General features: G+C 39.0%; 1 protein-coding gene across 15 annotated transcripts in view; it reads left to right on the forward strand.

Annotated features, from left to right (window-relative positions):
- Positions 1-14,059, forward strand: part of CCDC138 (coiled-coil domain containing 138) — a 110,052-nt gene that overhangs the window by 16,782 nt on the left and 79,211 nt on the right. For all 15 annotated transcript variants that reach the window (XM_054547899.2, XM_054547900.2, XM_063713553.1 and 12 more), the window contains 2 exons: positions 13,206-13,283; positions 13,395-13,502. In XM_054547899.2, coding sequence (XP_054403874.1) covers positions 13,206-13,283; positions 13,395-13,502 — 186 coding nt within the window. The remainder of the gene's footprint in view (positions 1-13,205; positions 13,284-13,394; positions 13,503-14,059) is intronic.

Here is a 14,059-nt window from a genome sequence, read left to right on the forward strand (position 1 = left end):
GACCATCCTGGCTAACACAGTGAAACCCCGTCTCTACTAAAAATACAGAAAAAAAATCAGCCGGGCGTGATGGCGGGCACCTGTAGTCCCAGCTACCCGAGAGGCTGAGGCAGGAGAATGTCGTGAACCCAGGAGGCAGAGCTTTCAGTGAGCTGAGATTGTGCCACCGCACTCCAGCCTGGGCGACAGAGCGAGACTCCGTCTCAAAAAAAAAAAAAAAAAAAAAATTGTAATTTAGATTAACATATAATACCAGAGTTGCATAACATAAATAGTTTTGTGAGTTATGTCTATTTTTTTCCTTCCATCTGCCAGTTTTTGGCAGAAAGATGTGAAAGTAAAGGAGTATGTTAAAGAAAGACAAGAGAATGATTATGTATATATTAGATTGTGTGGGGAGTAGATGTTGGAGCAGAAATTGGAGTAAACCCCGTCACTTTGAAAATGAAAGCATTGGGCTGGGAATCGGTATGGATTATGTAACTTAAGCCTCAGACTCTCCTAGAGTTCCTTTGCCAGCTGTCCTTTTCTGTTTCTGCTTTTGTTTCCCTTTAATCTCTACTTGTTGTGATCCTCCTCCTTGGCAGTGATACATAGGTAACCTGTTTCTCACCTGATGTAATTCTTTAGCTTTCCTTATTTCATTTATGGCTGTTACTATTGGACTATGAATTTGACAGGCTGTTGTCTGTTTGGAATCCCACTTTATCCATGGAGAGATTGCTTTTTCTCGTTACAGTCTCATTCCACCACTCTCCTGTGAGGATTTTAAAAATTCCTAGCATAGATAAACTGTTGTCCATACCTGTGTCTTAGGTTTCTGTAATCCTTAATAATTTTGCATGTAGTTGCATGAGTGTGTGGTAATTGGGGTGGACATGTGGATTATTAAATATTTGGACCTATTGATGATTGGATTTATGAGCTAATGTGTACAAACTGAAAAAATTTGGCAGAATGCTTTTTTATAGTTTCTGTGTTAAGATTAGATCAGAGGTCAGCACACTTTTTCTGTTAAGGACTAGATAGTAAGTACTTTGGGCTTTGTAGGCCATGTGGTCTCTCTTTCAGTGACCCAGCTCTGCCATCGTAATGCAAAAACAGCCATAGGCAGTAAGTGAATGAGCGTGGCTGTGTTCCAAAACGACTGTATTTATAAAAACAAGCAATGGGCATATTCACCCAGCTGCTGGCTAGATGAATAACATGTACTTTGAAATTGCTGAAGAAAAAGATATGTTATTTCTGTGACTGACTTACATAGTAATTTATGCTAACACTGGATATACATTTTCTAATAATTTAAAAGCATTTCTCATTAAATCTAGCCAAGCTGAGGAGGCAAGGATTAATGTTCAAGCCTCATGATGGGGAGATAGTCCCAGTGAACACCCCAAGATCTCAGTTGAAAGGAGCAGCGTTGTGCCTTGGGACTGGGTGAATTAGAGGGAGACAGAACTTTCCTAAACTGAAACCTGGCCTTGATTAAGCGCAGTTCCTGATCAGATTAAGGTGCTTACTCCTCAGTTTAAATGCCTAGCAGAGGAAAATATGTCTTTCATTCTATACAAAATTAATAAGCATGTCAAAAGACAGACTTGCATAACTGAGAATGAAGAAAAAAAACCCCGGAGAATATAAGCAAACTTGCGAATGATCCAGATATTGGAATTTAACAGGCAGTGACTTTAAAATAATGATTAATGTGTTCAAGAAAGTAGAAAAATAGATTGACAACTTCATTAGAGAATTCCTACCATAGGTACATTTTTGCCTATATAATAAGTCTATGGAAAGGAATTAAATTGAAATTTGAAAACTAAAAAATACATCAATTGAATTTAAGAACTCCATTGAATGGGGTTTTAAAATTATTTTTAATTGACATAATTATGCATAATTATGGGGTACAGTGATATTTGATACAGTAATGTGTAATGATCAGAGTAATTAGCTAATCCATCAGCTCAAACATTTATCATCTCTTTGTATTGGAAATATTCAAAATCCTCTCTCTATCTTTGTGAAAATATACCATAAATTGTTGATTGTAGTTACCCTGTAGTGCTATAAAGCTAGAACTTATTCCTCCTATCTGGTTCTTCTTTTTGTTTTGTTTTGTTTTTTTGAGATGAATCTCATTCTGTCGCCTAGGCAGGAGTGCAGTGACATGATCTTGGCTCACTGCAACCTCTGCCTTCTGGACTCAAGCAATTCTCCTGCCTCAGCCTCCCGAGTATCTGGGATTACAGGCACCCACCACCACACCTGGCTAATTTTTGTATTTTTAGTAGAGATGGGGTTTCACCATGTTGGCCAGGGTGGTCTCAAACCAAGTGATCCACCTGCCTCGGCCTCCCGAAGTGCTTGGATTACAGGCCTGAGCCACTGTACCCAGCCCCTCCTATTCAGTTCTAATTTTGTGTTTGTTAACCAACTTCTCCACATTCCTTCCTTTCCACAGCCATCCCAACCTCCAGTAACCAATATTATATTCTGTACTTCTGTGAGATCAACTTGTTTTTTAGCTTCCACATGAGTAAGAACATGTGGTATTTATCATTCTGTACTTGGCTTATTTCACTTAACATAAGGTCTTTCAGGCTCATCCATGTTGCTGCAAATGACGAGATTTTGTTCTTTTTCATAGCTGAACAGTATTTCATTGTGTATGTATAAAGAAAATGTGGTTATAAAGAAAATGTATAACCACATTTTCTTTATAAATTTATCTATTGATGGACACATAAGTTGGCTACTTTCCATACTTTGGCTATTGCAAATACTGCTGCAGTAAACATGGGAGTGCAGATATCTCTTCAATATACTGATTTTCTTTCCTGTGAATATATACCCAGAAGTGGTATTGCAGGATCATATGGTAGTTGTGTTTTTTGTTTTTTTGGGAACCTGAATACTGTTTTTCATAACGGCTGTGTTAATTTATGTCCCCACCAACAATGTAAAAGAGTTTCCCTTCTCCACATCCTCACCAACGTTTATTACTTTTTGTCTTTTTCATAGCCTTTCTAACTGGGATGAGACTGATACCTGATCATGGTTTCGATTTGCATTAACCTGATGATTAGTGATATTGAGCATTTTTTCATATACCTGTTGGCTCTTTGTATGCCTTTGTTTGAGAAATGTCTAGTCAGATTATTTACCCATTTTTTATTTGGATTATTTTTTTTTGCTGTTGAGTTCCTTGTGTTGTCTGGATTTTCACCCTAGTTGGATGAATAGTTTGCATATATTTTCTCCTATTCTGCAGGTTGTCTCATTATTCTTTTTATTGTTTCCAATCTCATTTGTCTGTTTTTGTTTTTGTTGTTTGTGCTTTTGAGGTCTTAGCCGTAATATCTTTGCCCAGTCGATTGTCCTGAACTATTTCCCATTTTTTCCTCTAGTAGTTTCATAGTTTTGGGTCTTATATTTCAAACTCTTTAATCCATTTTGGGTTGATTTTTGTCTGTGATGGGAGATGGGGGTCTAGTTTTATTCTTAGGCATATGGATATCCATTTCCTGCATGATTTGTTGAGGAGACTGTCATCTCCCTTATTAATGTTGTTGGCACCTTTGTAGAAAATCAGTTGGCTGTAAATGTGTGGATTTATTTCTGAGTTCTCTATGCTGTTCCATTAGTCTACATGTCTGTTTTTATGCCAGTACTATGCTGTTCTGGTTACTATAGTTTTGCACTATATTTTGAGTTTGGATAGTGTGATGCCTCCAGCTTTGTTGTTTTCGCACAGGATCGCTTTTGCTTTTTTGGGGTCTTTCATGATTTCATACACATTTTAGAATTTTTTTCTATTTCTGTGAAGAATGTTGTTGGTATTTTAATAAACATTATGTTGAATCTGTAGATGACTTTGGTTATTTTGACAGTATTAATTGTTCCAGTCCGTGAACATGAAATGTCTTCTTTTTGTGTGTGTGTGTGTGATCTTCAGTTTCATTCATCAGTGTTTTATAGTTTTCATCATGGAAATCTTTCACTTCCTTGGTTAAATTTATTCCCAGGTATTTTATTTTATTTTTGTAGTCATTGTAAACAGGATAGATTTCTTTCTTTCTTTTTCAGTTAGTTTGTTGTTAGTGTTTGGAAATGCTACTGATTTTCGTATGTTGATTTTGTGTCCTTCAACTTTACCAAATTTATCAGTTCTGGGAAATTTTTGGTGGAGTCTTTTGGTTTCTTTGCATCGAAGATCATGTCATCCAAAGAAGGACAATTTGACTCATTTCCAATTTTTTTTTGTTTGTTTGTTTGTTTGTGATGGAGTCTCACTCTGTCGCCCAGGCTGGAGTGCATCGGCACGATATCTGCTCACTGCAACCTCCACCTCCTGGGTTCACACAATTCTCCTGCCTCAGCCTCCCGAGTAGCTGGGATTACAGTCATGCGCCACCACATCTGGCCAATTTTTGTACTTTTAGTAGAGACGGGGTTTTGCTGTGTTGGCCAGGCTGGTCTTGAACTCCTGGCCTCAGGGGATCCGCCTGCCTCGGCCTCCCATATTGCTGGGATTACAGGCATGAGTCACCACACCCAGCCTGTTATTTCCAATTTGGATGTCTTTTATTTCTTTCTCTTACTTAATTACTCTGGCTAGTACTTCTAGTACCATATTCAACAAGAGTGGTGAGAATGAGCATCCTTGTCTTGTTCTAGTTCTTAGAGGAAAAATTTTCAGCTTTTCCCTGTTCAGTATGATGTTAATTGTGTGTTTGTTATATATAGCTTTTAATGTGTTGAAGTACATTCCTTCTGTACCTAATTTTTTGAGAGTTTTTACTGTGAAGAGATGTTGTTGAATTTTATCAAATACTTTTTCTGTGTCTATTGAAATGATCGTAAGGTTTTTATATTTCATTCTGTTATACTTTTCTTTCTGTTAAAACGTGATTATCACATTTTTTTATTTGCATATTTGAGCCTTCCTGTGTCCCTAGGATAAATCTCACTTGGTTATGGTATATTATCTTTTTGGTATGTTGTTGAATTTGGTTTGCTAATATTTTGTTGAGGATTTTTGCATCTATGTTCATCAGGAATATTGGCCTGGAGTTTTCTTGTTGTGTCTTGGTTTGGTTTTGGTATCATGGTAGTGCTGGCTTTGTACAATGAGTTTGGAAGAATTCTCTACCCTTCAGTTTTTTGGGATAGTTTGAGAAGAATTGGTGTTTGTTCTTTTAAAGTTTTAATTCAGCAGTGAAGCCATTTAGTGAATTTAAAAGTACAGTTCAGCAGTGAAGCCATTTAGTTCGGGCTTTTCTTTGTTGGGAAACTTTTTACTACAATTCAATCTTGTTACTTATGATTGATCTGTTCTAGTTTTCTGTTTCTTCTTGGTTCAGTCTTACGTTACATGTGCCTAGGAGTTTATCCATTTCCTCTAGGTTTTCCAGTTTGTTGGCATATAGTTGTTTCATAATAATCTCTGTAGTCTCTAGTGATCCTTGTATTTCTGTGGTACCACTTGTAATGTCTCTCTTTTTGTTTCCGATTTTTCCGATTTTATCTATTTGGGTCTTTTCTCCTTTTTTCTTTTCTTTTTTTTCTTTCTTCTTTCCTTCTTCCCTTCCTCCCCTCCCTCCCCTCCCTCTGCCTTCCCTACCCCCTACCCCTGCCTTCCTTTTCTATTTCCTTCCCTTCCTTCCCTTGCTCCTTGCTACTATTTCTTCTCTCCCTTTTCTTTCTTTCCCTTTTTTTTTTTTTTTGATTGTCTCCCTCTGTCTCCCAGGCTGAAGTGCAGTGGCATGACCACGGCTTACTGTAGCCTTAACCTCCAGGGCTTAAACCACCCTTCTGCTTCAGCCTCCTTAGTAGCTGGGACTGCAGGCATGCACCACTACCTGTACTTAATTTTTTAATTTTGTTGTAGAGATGAGGTCTTATTGTGTTGCTGAGGCTGGTCTTGAACTGGGCTCAAGTGATCCTCCTGCCTCACCCTCCCAAAGTGCTGGGATTACAGGTGTGAGCTACTGCACTCAGCCTCTTCTTTTTTCTTAGGTTTTTTTATTTTTTCAAAAAGCCACTTTTCATTTTTTAAGAAAATTATTTTAAATTCAGAGGGTGCATGTGCAGCTTTGTTACATGGATATATTGTGTAACAGTGAGGTCTGGGCTTCTAAAATGTACTCTTCACTCAAATAGTGAACATTGTACCCAGTAGGTTAATTTTCAACCCCTACCCCTCTCCCCCCTTCCCTTTTGGAGTCCCTAGTATCTGTTATTTCCATATGTGTGTACCCATTGTTTATCTTTGACTTATAAATGAGAACATACAGTATTCAATTTTCTGTTTCTAAGTTATTTCATTTAGGATTAATGACCTCCAGCTCCATCCATGTTGCTGCAAAAGACATGATTTCATTCTTTTTTTTTTTCTTTTTTTTCTTCATTCTGTATGAGATTCCTCTTAATTTCTTTTTTTATTTTTATTTTTATTTTTATTTTTATTTTTTTCTTTTTTATTATTATTATTATTATTATTATTATTATACTTTAGGCTCTATGGTACATGTGCGCAACGTGCAGGTAAGTTACATATGTATACATGTGCCATGCTGGTGCGCTGCACCCACCAACTCGTCATCTAGCATTAGGTATATCTCCCAATGCTATCCCTCCCCCCTCCCCCCACCCCACAACAGTCCCCGAAGTGTGATGTTCCCCTTCCTGTGTCCATGTGTTCTCATTGTTCAATTCTCACCTATGAGTGAGAATATGCGGTGTTTGGTTTTTTGTTCTTGCGATAGTTTACTGAGAATGATGATTTCCAATTTCATCCATGTCCCTACAAAGGACGTGAACTCATCATTTTTTATGGCTGCATAGTATTCCATGGTGTATATGTGCCACATTTTCTTAATCCAGTATATCATTGTTGGACATTTGGGTTGGTTCCAAGTCTTTGCTATTGTGAATAATGCCGCAATAAACATACGTGTGCATGTGTCTTTATAGCAGCATGATTTATAGTCCTTTGGGTATATACCCAGTAATGGGATGGCTGGGTCAAATGGAATTTCTAGTTCTAGATCCCTGAGGAATCGCCACACTGACTTCCACAAGGGTTGAACTAGTTTACAGTCCCACCAACAGTGTAAAAGTGTTCCTATTTCTCCACATCCTCTCCAGCACCTGTTGTTTCCTGACTTTTTAATGATTGCCATTCTAACTGGTGTGAGATGGTATCTCATTGTGGTTTTGATTTGCATTTCTCTGATGGCCAGTGATGGTGAGCATTTTTTCATGTGTTTTTTGGCTGCATAAATGTCTTCTTTTGAGAAGTGTCGGTTCATGTCCTTTGCCCACTTTTTGATGGGGTTGTTTGTTTTTTTCTTGTAAATTTGTTGGAGTTCATTGTAGATTCTGGATATTAGCCCTTTGTCAGATGAGTAGGTTGCGAAAATTTTCTCCCATTTTGTAGGTTGCCTGTTCACTCTGATGGTAGTTTCCTTTGCTGTGCAGAAGCTCTTTAGTTTAATTAGATCCCATTTGTCAATTTTGGCTTTTGTTGCCATTGCTTTTGGAGTTTTAGACATGAAGTCCTTGCCCATGCCTATGTCCTGAATGGTATTGCCTAGGTTTTCTTCTAGGGTTTTTATGGTTTTAGGTCTAACATTTAAGTCTTTAATCCATCTTGAATTAATTTTTGTATAAGGTGTAAGGAAGGGATCCAGTTTCAGCTTTCTACATATGGCTAGCCAGTTTTCCCAGCACCATTTATTAAATAGGGAATCCTTTCCCCATTTCTTGTTTTTGTCAGGTTTGTCAAAGATCAGATAGTTGTAGATACGTGGCGTTATTTCTGAGGGCTCTGTTCTGTTCCATTGATCTATATCTCTGTTTTGGTACCAGTACCATGCTGTTTTGGTTACTGTAGCCTTGTAGTATAGTTTGAAGTCAGGTAGCGTGATGCCTCCAGCTTTGTTCTTTTGGCTTAGGATTGACTTGGCGATGCGGGCTCTTTTTTGGTTCCATATGAACTTTAAAGTAGTTTTTTCCAATTCTGTGAAGAAAGTCATTGGTAACTTGATGGGGATGGCATTGAATCTGTAAATTACCTTGGGAAGGATGGCCATTTTCATGATATTGATTCTTCCTACCCATGAGCATGGAATGTTCTTCCATTTGTTTGTATCCTCTTTTATTTCCTTGAGCAGTGGTTTGTAGTTCTCCTTGAAGAGGTCCTTCACATCCCTTGTAAGTTGGATTCCTAGGTATTTTATTCTCTTTGAAGCAATTGTGAATGGGAGTTCACTCATGATTTGGCTCTCTGTTTGTCTGTTATTGATGTATAAGAATGCTTGTGATTTTTGTACATTGATTTTGTATCCTGAGACTTTGCTGAAGTTGCTTATCAGCTCAAGGAGATTTTGGGCTGAGACAATGGGGTTTTCTAGATATACTATCATGTCATCTGCAAACAGGGACAATTTGACTTCCTCTTTTCCTAATTGAATACCCTTGATTTCCTTCTCTTGCCTAATTGCCCTGGCCAGAACTTCCAACACTATGTTGAATAGAAGTGGTGAGAGAGGGCATCCCTGTCTTGTGCCAGTTTTCAAAGGGAATGCTTCCAGTTTTTGCCCATTCAGTATGATATTGGCTGTGGGTTTGTCATAAATAGCTCTTATTATTTTGAGATACGTCCCATCAATACCTAATTTATTGAGAGTTTTTAGCATGAAGGGTTGTTGAATTTTGTCAAAGGCCTTTTCTGCATCTATTGAGATAATCATGTGGTTTTTGACTTTGGTTCTGTTTATATGCTGGATTACATTTATTGATTTGCGTATATTGAACCAGCCTTGCCTCCCAGGGATGAAGCCCACTTGATCATGGTGGATAAGCTTTTTGATGTGCTGCTGGATTCTGTTTGCCAGTATTTTATTGAGGATTTTTGCATCAATGTTCATCAAGGATATTGGTCTAAAATTCTCTTTTTTTGTTGTGTCTCTGCCAGGCTTTGGTATCAGGATGATGCTGGCCTCATAAAATGAGTTAGGGAGGATTCCCTCTTTTTCTATTGATTGGAATAGTTTCAGAAGGAATGGTACCAGCTCCTCCTTGTACCTCTGGTAGAATTCGGCTGTGAACCCATCTGGTCCTGGACTTTTTTTGGTTGGTAAGCTATTGATTATTGCCACAATTTCAGATCCTGTTATTGGTCTATTCAGAGATTCAACTTCTTCCTGGTTTAGTCTTGGGAGGGTGTATGTGTTGAGGAATTTATCCATTTCTTCTAGATTTTCTAGTTTATTTGCGTAGAGGTGTTTGTAATATTCTCTGATGGTAGTTTGTATTTCTGTGGGATCAGTGGTGATATCCCCTTTATCATTTTTTATTGCATCTATTTGATTCTTCTCTCTTTTTTTCTTTATTAATCTTGCTAGAGGTCTATCAATTTTGTTGATCCTCTCAAAAAACCAGCTCCTGGATTCATTTATTTTTTGAAGGGTTTTTTGTGTCTCTATTTCCTTCAGTTCTGCTCTGATTTTAGTTATTTCTTGCCTTCTGCTAGCTTTTGAATGTGTTTGCTCTTGCTTTTCTAGTTCTTTTAATTGTGATGTTAGGGTGTCAATTTTGGATCTTTCCTGCTTTCTCTTGTGGGCATTTAGTGCTATAAATTTCCCTCTACACACTGCTTTGAATGCATCCCAGAGATTCTGGTATGTTGTGTCTTCGTTCTCGTTGGTTTCAAAGAACATCTTTATTTCTGCCTTCATTTCGTTATGTACCCAGTAGTCATTCAGGAGCAGGTTGTTCAGTTTCCACGTAGTTGAGCGGTTTTGAGTGAGATTCTTAATCCTGAGTTCTAGCTTGATTGCACTGTGATCTGAGAGATAGTTTGTTATAATTTCTGTTCTTTTACATTTATTGAGGAGAGCTTTACTTCCAAGTATATGGTCAATTTTGGAATAGGTGTGGTGTGGTGCTGAAAAAAATGTATATTCTGTTGATTTGGGGTGGAGAGTTCTGTAGATGTCTATTAGGTCTGCTTGGTGCAGAGCTGAGTTCAATTCCTGGGTATCCTTGTTGATTTTCTGTCTCGTTGATCTGTCTAATGTTGACAGTGGGGTGTTAAAGTCTCCCATTATTAATGTTTGGGAGTCTAAGTCTCTTTGTAGGTCACTCAGGACTTGCTTTATGAATCTGGGTGCTCCTGTATTGGGTGCATATATATTTAGGATAGTTAGCTCTTCTTGTTGAATTAATCCCTTTACCATTATGTAATGGCCTTCTTTGTCTCTTTTGATCTTTGTTGGTTTAAAGTCTGTTTTATCAGAGACTAGGATTGCAACCCCTGCCTTTTTTTGTTTTCCATTTGCTTGGTAGATCTTCCCCCATCCTTTTATTTTGAGCCTATGTGTGTCTCTGCACGTGAGATGGGTTTCCTGAATACAGCACACTGATGGGTCTTGAGTCTTTATCCAATTTGCCAGTCTGTGTCTTTTAATTGGAGCATTTAGTCCATTTACATTTAAAGTTAATATTGTTATGTGTGAATCTGATCCTGTCATTATGACGTTAGCTGGTTATTTTGCTCGTTAGTTGATGCAGTCCCTTCCTAGTCTCGATGGTCTTTACAATTCGGTATGATTTTGCAGTGGCTGGTACCGGTTGTGCCTTTCCATGTTTAGCGCTTCCTTCAGGAGCTCTTTTAGGGCAGGCCTGGTGGTGACAAAATCTCTTAGCATTTGCTTGTCTGTAAAGTATTTTATTTCTCCTTCACTTATGAAGCTTAGTTTGGCAGGATATGAAATTCTGGGTTGAAAATTCTTTTCTTTAAGAATGTTGAATATTGGCCCCCACTCTCTTCTGGCTTGTAGGGTTTCTGCCGAGAGATCCGCTGTTAGTCTGATGGGCTTCCCTTTGATGGTAACCCGACCTTTCTCTCTGGCTGCCCTTAACATTTTTTCCTTCATTTCAACTTTGGTGAATCTGACAATTATGTGTCTTGGAGTTGCTCTTCTCGAGGAGTATCTCTGTGGCGTTCTCTGTATTTCCTGAATCTGAATGTTGGCCTGCCTTGCTAGATTGGGGAAGTTCTCCTGGATAATATCCTGCAGAGTGTTTTCCAACTTGTTTCCATTCTCCCCGTCACTTTCAGGTACACCAATCAGACGTAGATTTGGTCTTTTCACATAGTCCCACATTTCTTGGAGGCTTTGCTCATTTCTTTTTATTCTTTTTTCTTTAAACTTCCCTTCTCGCTTCATTTCATTCATTTCATCTTCCAGGGCTGATACCCTTTCTTCCATTTGATCGCATCGGCTCCTGAGGCTTCTGCATTCTTCACGTAGTTCTCGAGCCTTGGTTTTCAGCTCCATCAGCTCCTTTAAGCACTTCTCTGTATTGGTTATTCTAGTTATACATTCTTCTAAATTTTTTTCAAAGTTTTCAACTTCTTTGCCTTTGGTTTGAATATCCTCCCGTAGCTCGGAGTAATTTGATCGTCTGAAGCCTTCTTCTCTCAGCTCGTCAAAGTCATTCTCCGTCCAGCTTTGTTCCGTTGCTGGCGAGGAACTGCGTTCCTTTGGAGGAGGAGAGGTGCTCTGCATTTTAGAGTTTCCAGTTTTTCTGCTCTGTTTTTTCCCCATCTTTGTGGTTTTATCTACTTTTGGTCTTTGATGATGGTGATGTACAGATGGGTTTTTGGTGTGGATGTCCTTTCTGTTAGTTTTCCTTCTAACAGACAGGACCCTCAGCTGCAGGTCTGTTGGAGTACCTGGCCGGCCGTGTGAGGTGTCAGTCTGCCCCTGCTGGGGGGTGCCTCCCAGTTAGGCTGCTCGGGGGTCAGGGGTCAGGGACCCACTTGAGGAGGCAGTCAGCCCGTTCTCAGATCTCCAGCTGCGTGCTGGGAGAACCACTGCTCTCCTCAAAGCTGTCAGACAGGGACATTTAAGTCTGCAGAGGTTACTGCTGTCTTTTTGTTTGTCTGTGCCCTGCCCCCAGAGGTGGAGCCTACAGAGGCAGGCAGGCCTCCTTGAGCTGTGGTGGGCTCCACCCAGTTCAAGCTTCCAGGCTGCTTTGTTTACCTAAGCGAGCCTGGGCCAATGGCGGGCGCCCCTCCCCCAGCCTCGCTGCCGACTTGCTGTTTGGTCTCTGACTGCTGTGCTAGCAATCAGCGAGACTCCGTGGGCGTAGGACCCTCTGAGCCAGGTGCGGGCTATAATCTCCTGGTGCACCGTTTCCTAAGCCCGTTGGAAAAGCACAGTATTCGGGTGGGAGTGGCCCGATTTTCCAGGTGCCGTCTGTCACCCCTGGAAAGGGAACTTCCTGACCCCTTGCGCTTCCCGAGTGAGGCAATGCCTCGCCCCTGCTTAGGCTGGCGCACGGTGCACTCACCCACTGACCTGCGCCCACTGTCTGGCACTCCCTAGTGAGATGAACACGGTACCTCAGATGGAAATGCAGAAATCACCCGTCTTCTGCGTAGCTCGCGCTGGGAGCTGTAGACCGGAGCTGTTCCTATTCGGCCATCTTGGCTCCTCCCCCCGATTTCATTCTTTACTATGGCCACATAGTATTCTATTCATGGTGTATATATATCACAAATTTTATTGTAAGATACCATAAGCAATATAATAAAAAAAAAATTGGATACCCAGGAATAAATCTAAAGAGAGATGTGCAAGACATCTCTACTTGAAAACTAAAAAACATTATTAAAAGAAAATAAAACCTAAATAAATTGAAGATATGTTCATGGATAGGAAGACTCAATATTCTTCCTATCCATATATAGGAAGTCAGTTCTTCCATATATATATACATATCAGTATATACACAGACACATATACACATAATCCAAGTAATGCAATCCCAGTTATAGCTCATTGTACTGCATACTTAGGATTTTATACTTTTCTTTATATATGTTATAGTTCAAATAACAATGTACTTATTAATAAAAACATTTTCACTAAAATATATGTATATGCTTTTAAGACATCTGGAGTCTTGTACATTTTTCATAAAGTGAAGTAAATGATCTTACAAACCGTTAATATTTTAGGGAAAAACGACAACTTCAGTTGTGATCTAAGTTAATCATGAATGCTGTCTCTGTTTTGTTACATTGGTTAGTAATATCGAGCAGATTAGATAGTAGATTGGGAAACCCTTAGTATGAAACCAGTTGAAGGTTTATATTGAAATATCTAACTTTTTCTACCCTTTAGTTAAATGAAGCAAGTGAAGAAAACAGGAAGATAGACATTCAGGCTAAAAGAGTTCAAGCTCGTTTAGATAATTTACAGGTAAGTTGCCTGTTCTTCTCTACAGACACAAGTATGTTTTTAGATGATTGCCTTTGAGTTTACTCATTTTGATACAATTGTCCTTTAATTCATGCATATATACTGTTGCAGAGGAAGTACGAGTTTATGACAATACAGAGATTGAAAGGAAGTTCCCATGCTGTTCATGAAATGAAAAGTTTAAAACAAGAAAAAGCACCAGTTTCAAAAACTTACAAGGTAAGTTTGAATTATGATTTGATATGATTGAAAATTTCTCGGCTGGGCGCGGTGGCTCACACCTGTAATCCCAGCACTTTGGGAGGCCAAGATGGGCGGATCACGATGTCAGGAGATCGAGATCATCCTGGCCAACATGGTGAAACCCCGTTTCTACTAAAAATACAGAAAATTAGCCAGGCATGGTGGCACATGCCTGTAGTCCCAGCTACTCGAGAGGCTGAGGCAGGAGAATTGCTGGAACCTGGGAGGTGGAGGTTGCAGTGAGCCGATATTGCGCCACTGCACTCCAGCCTGGGCGACAGAGTGAGACTCTGTCTCAAAAAAAAAAAAAAAAAAAAAAAAAATTTCTCCAATGGAAAGCCAGGAAGATTTCTCTTGTGCTTTAATCTTTTCTCTTTGATTTAGCAAACATTCTTTTTGGAATGTTTGCTATGGAAGGGATTCACCATAATAATTTTTTAATAGGGAAATATCTCAAGAATATTTAAAATATACTTTCATTTACAAAAACAAAACTATTATATTTCAGCAGTGTTTCAGGTGCAGTATCATTG

Source organism: Pongo abelii, chromosome 12, assembly GCF_028885655.2.
Source record: "Pongo abelii isolate AG06213 chromosome 12, NHGRI_mPonAbe1-v2.0_pri, whole genome shotgun sequence".
Classification (NCBI taxonomy): domain Eukaryota; kingdom Metazoa; phylum Chordata; class Mammalia; order Primates; family Hominidae; genus Pongo; species Pongo abelii.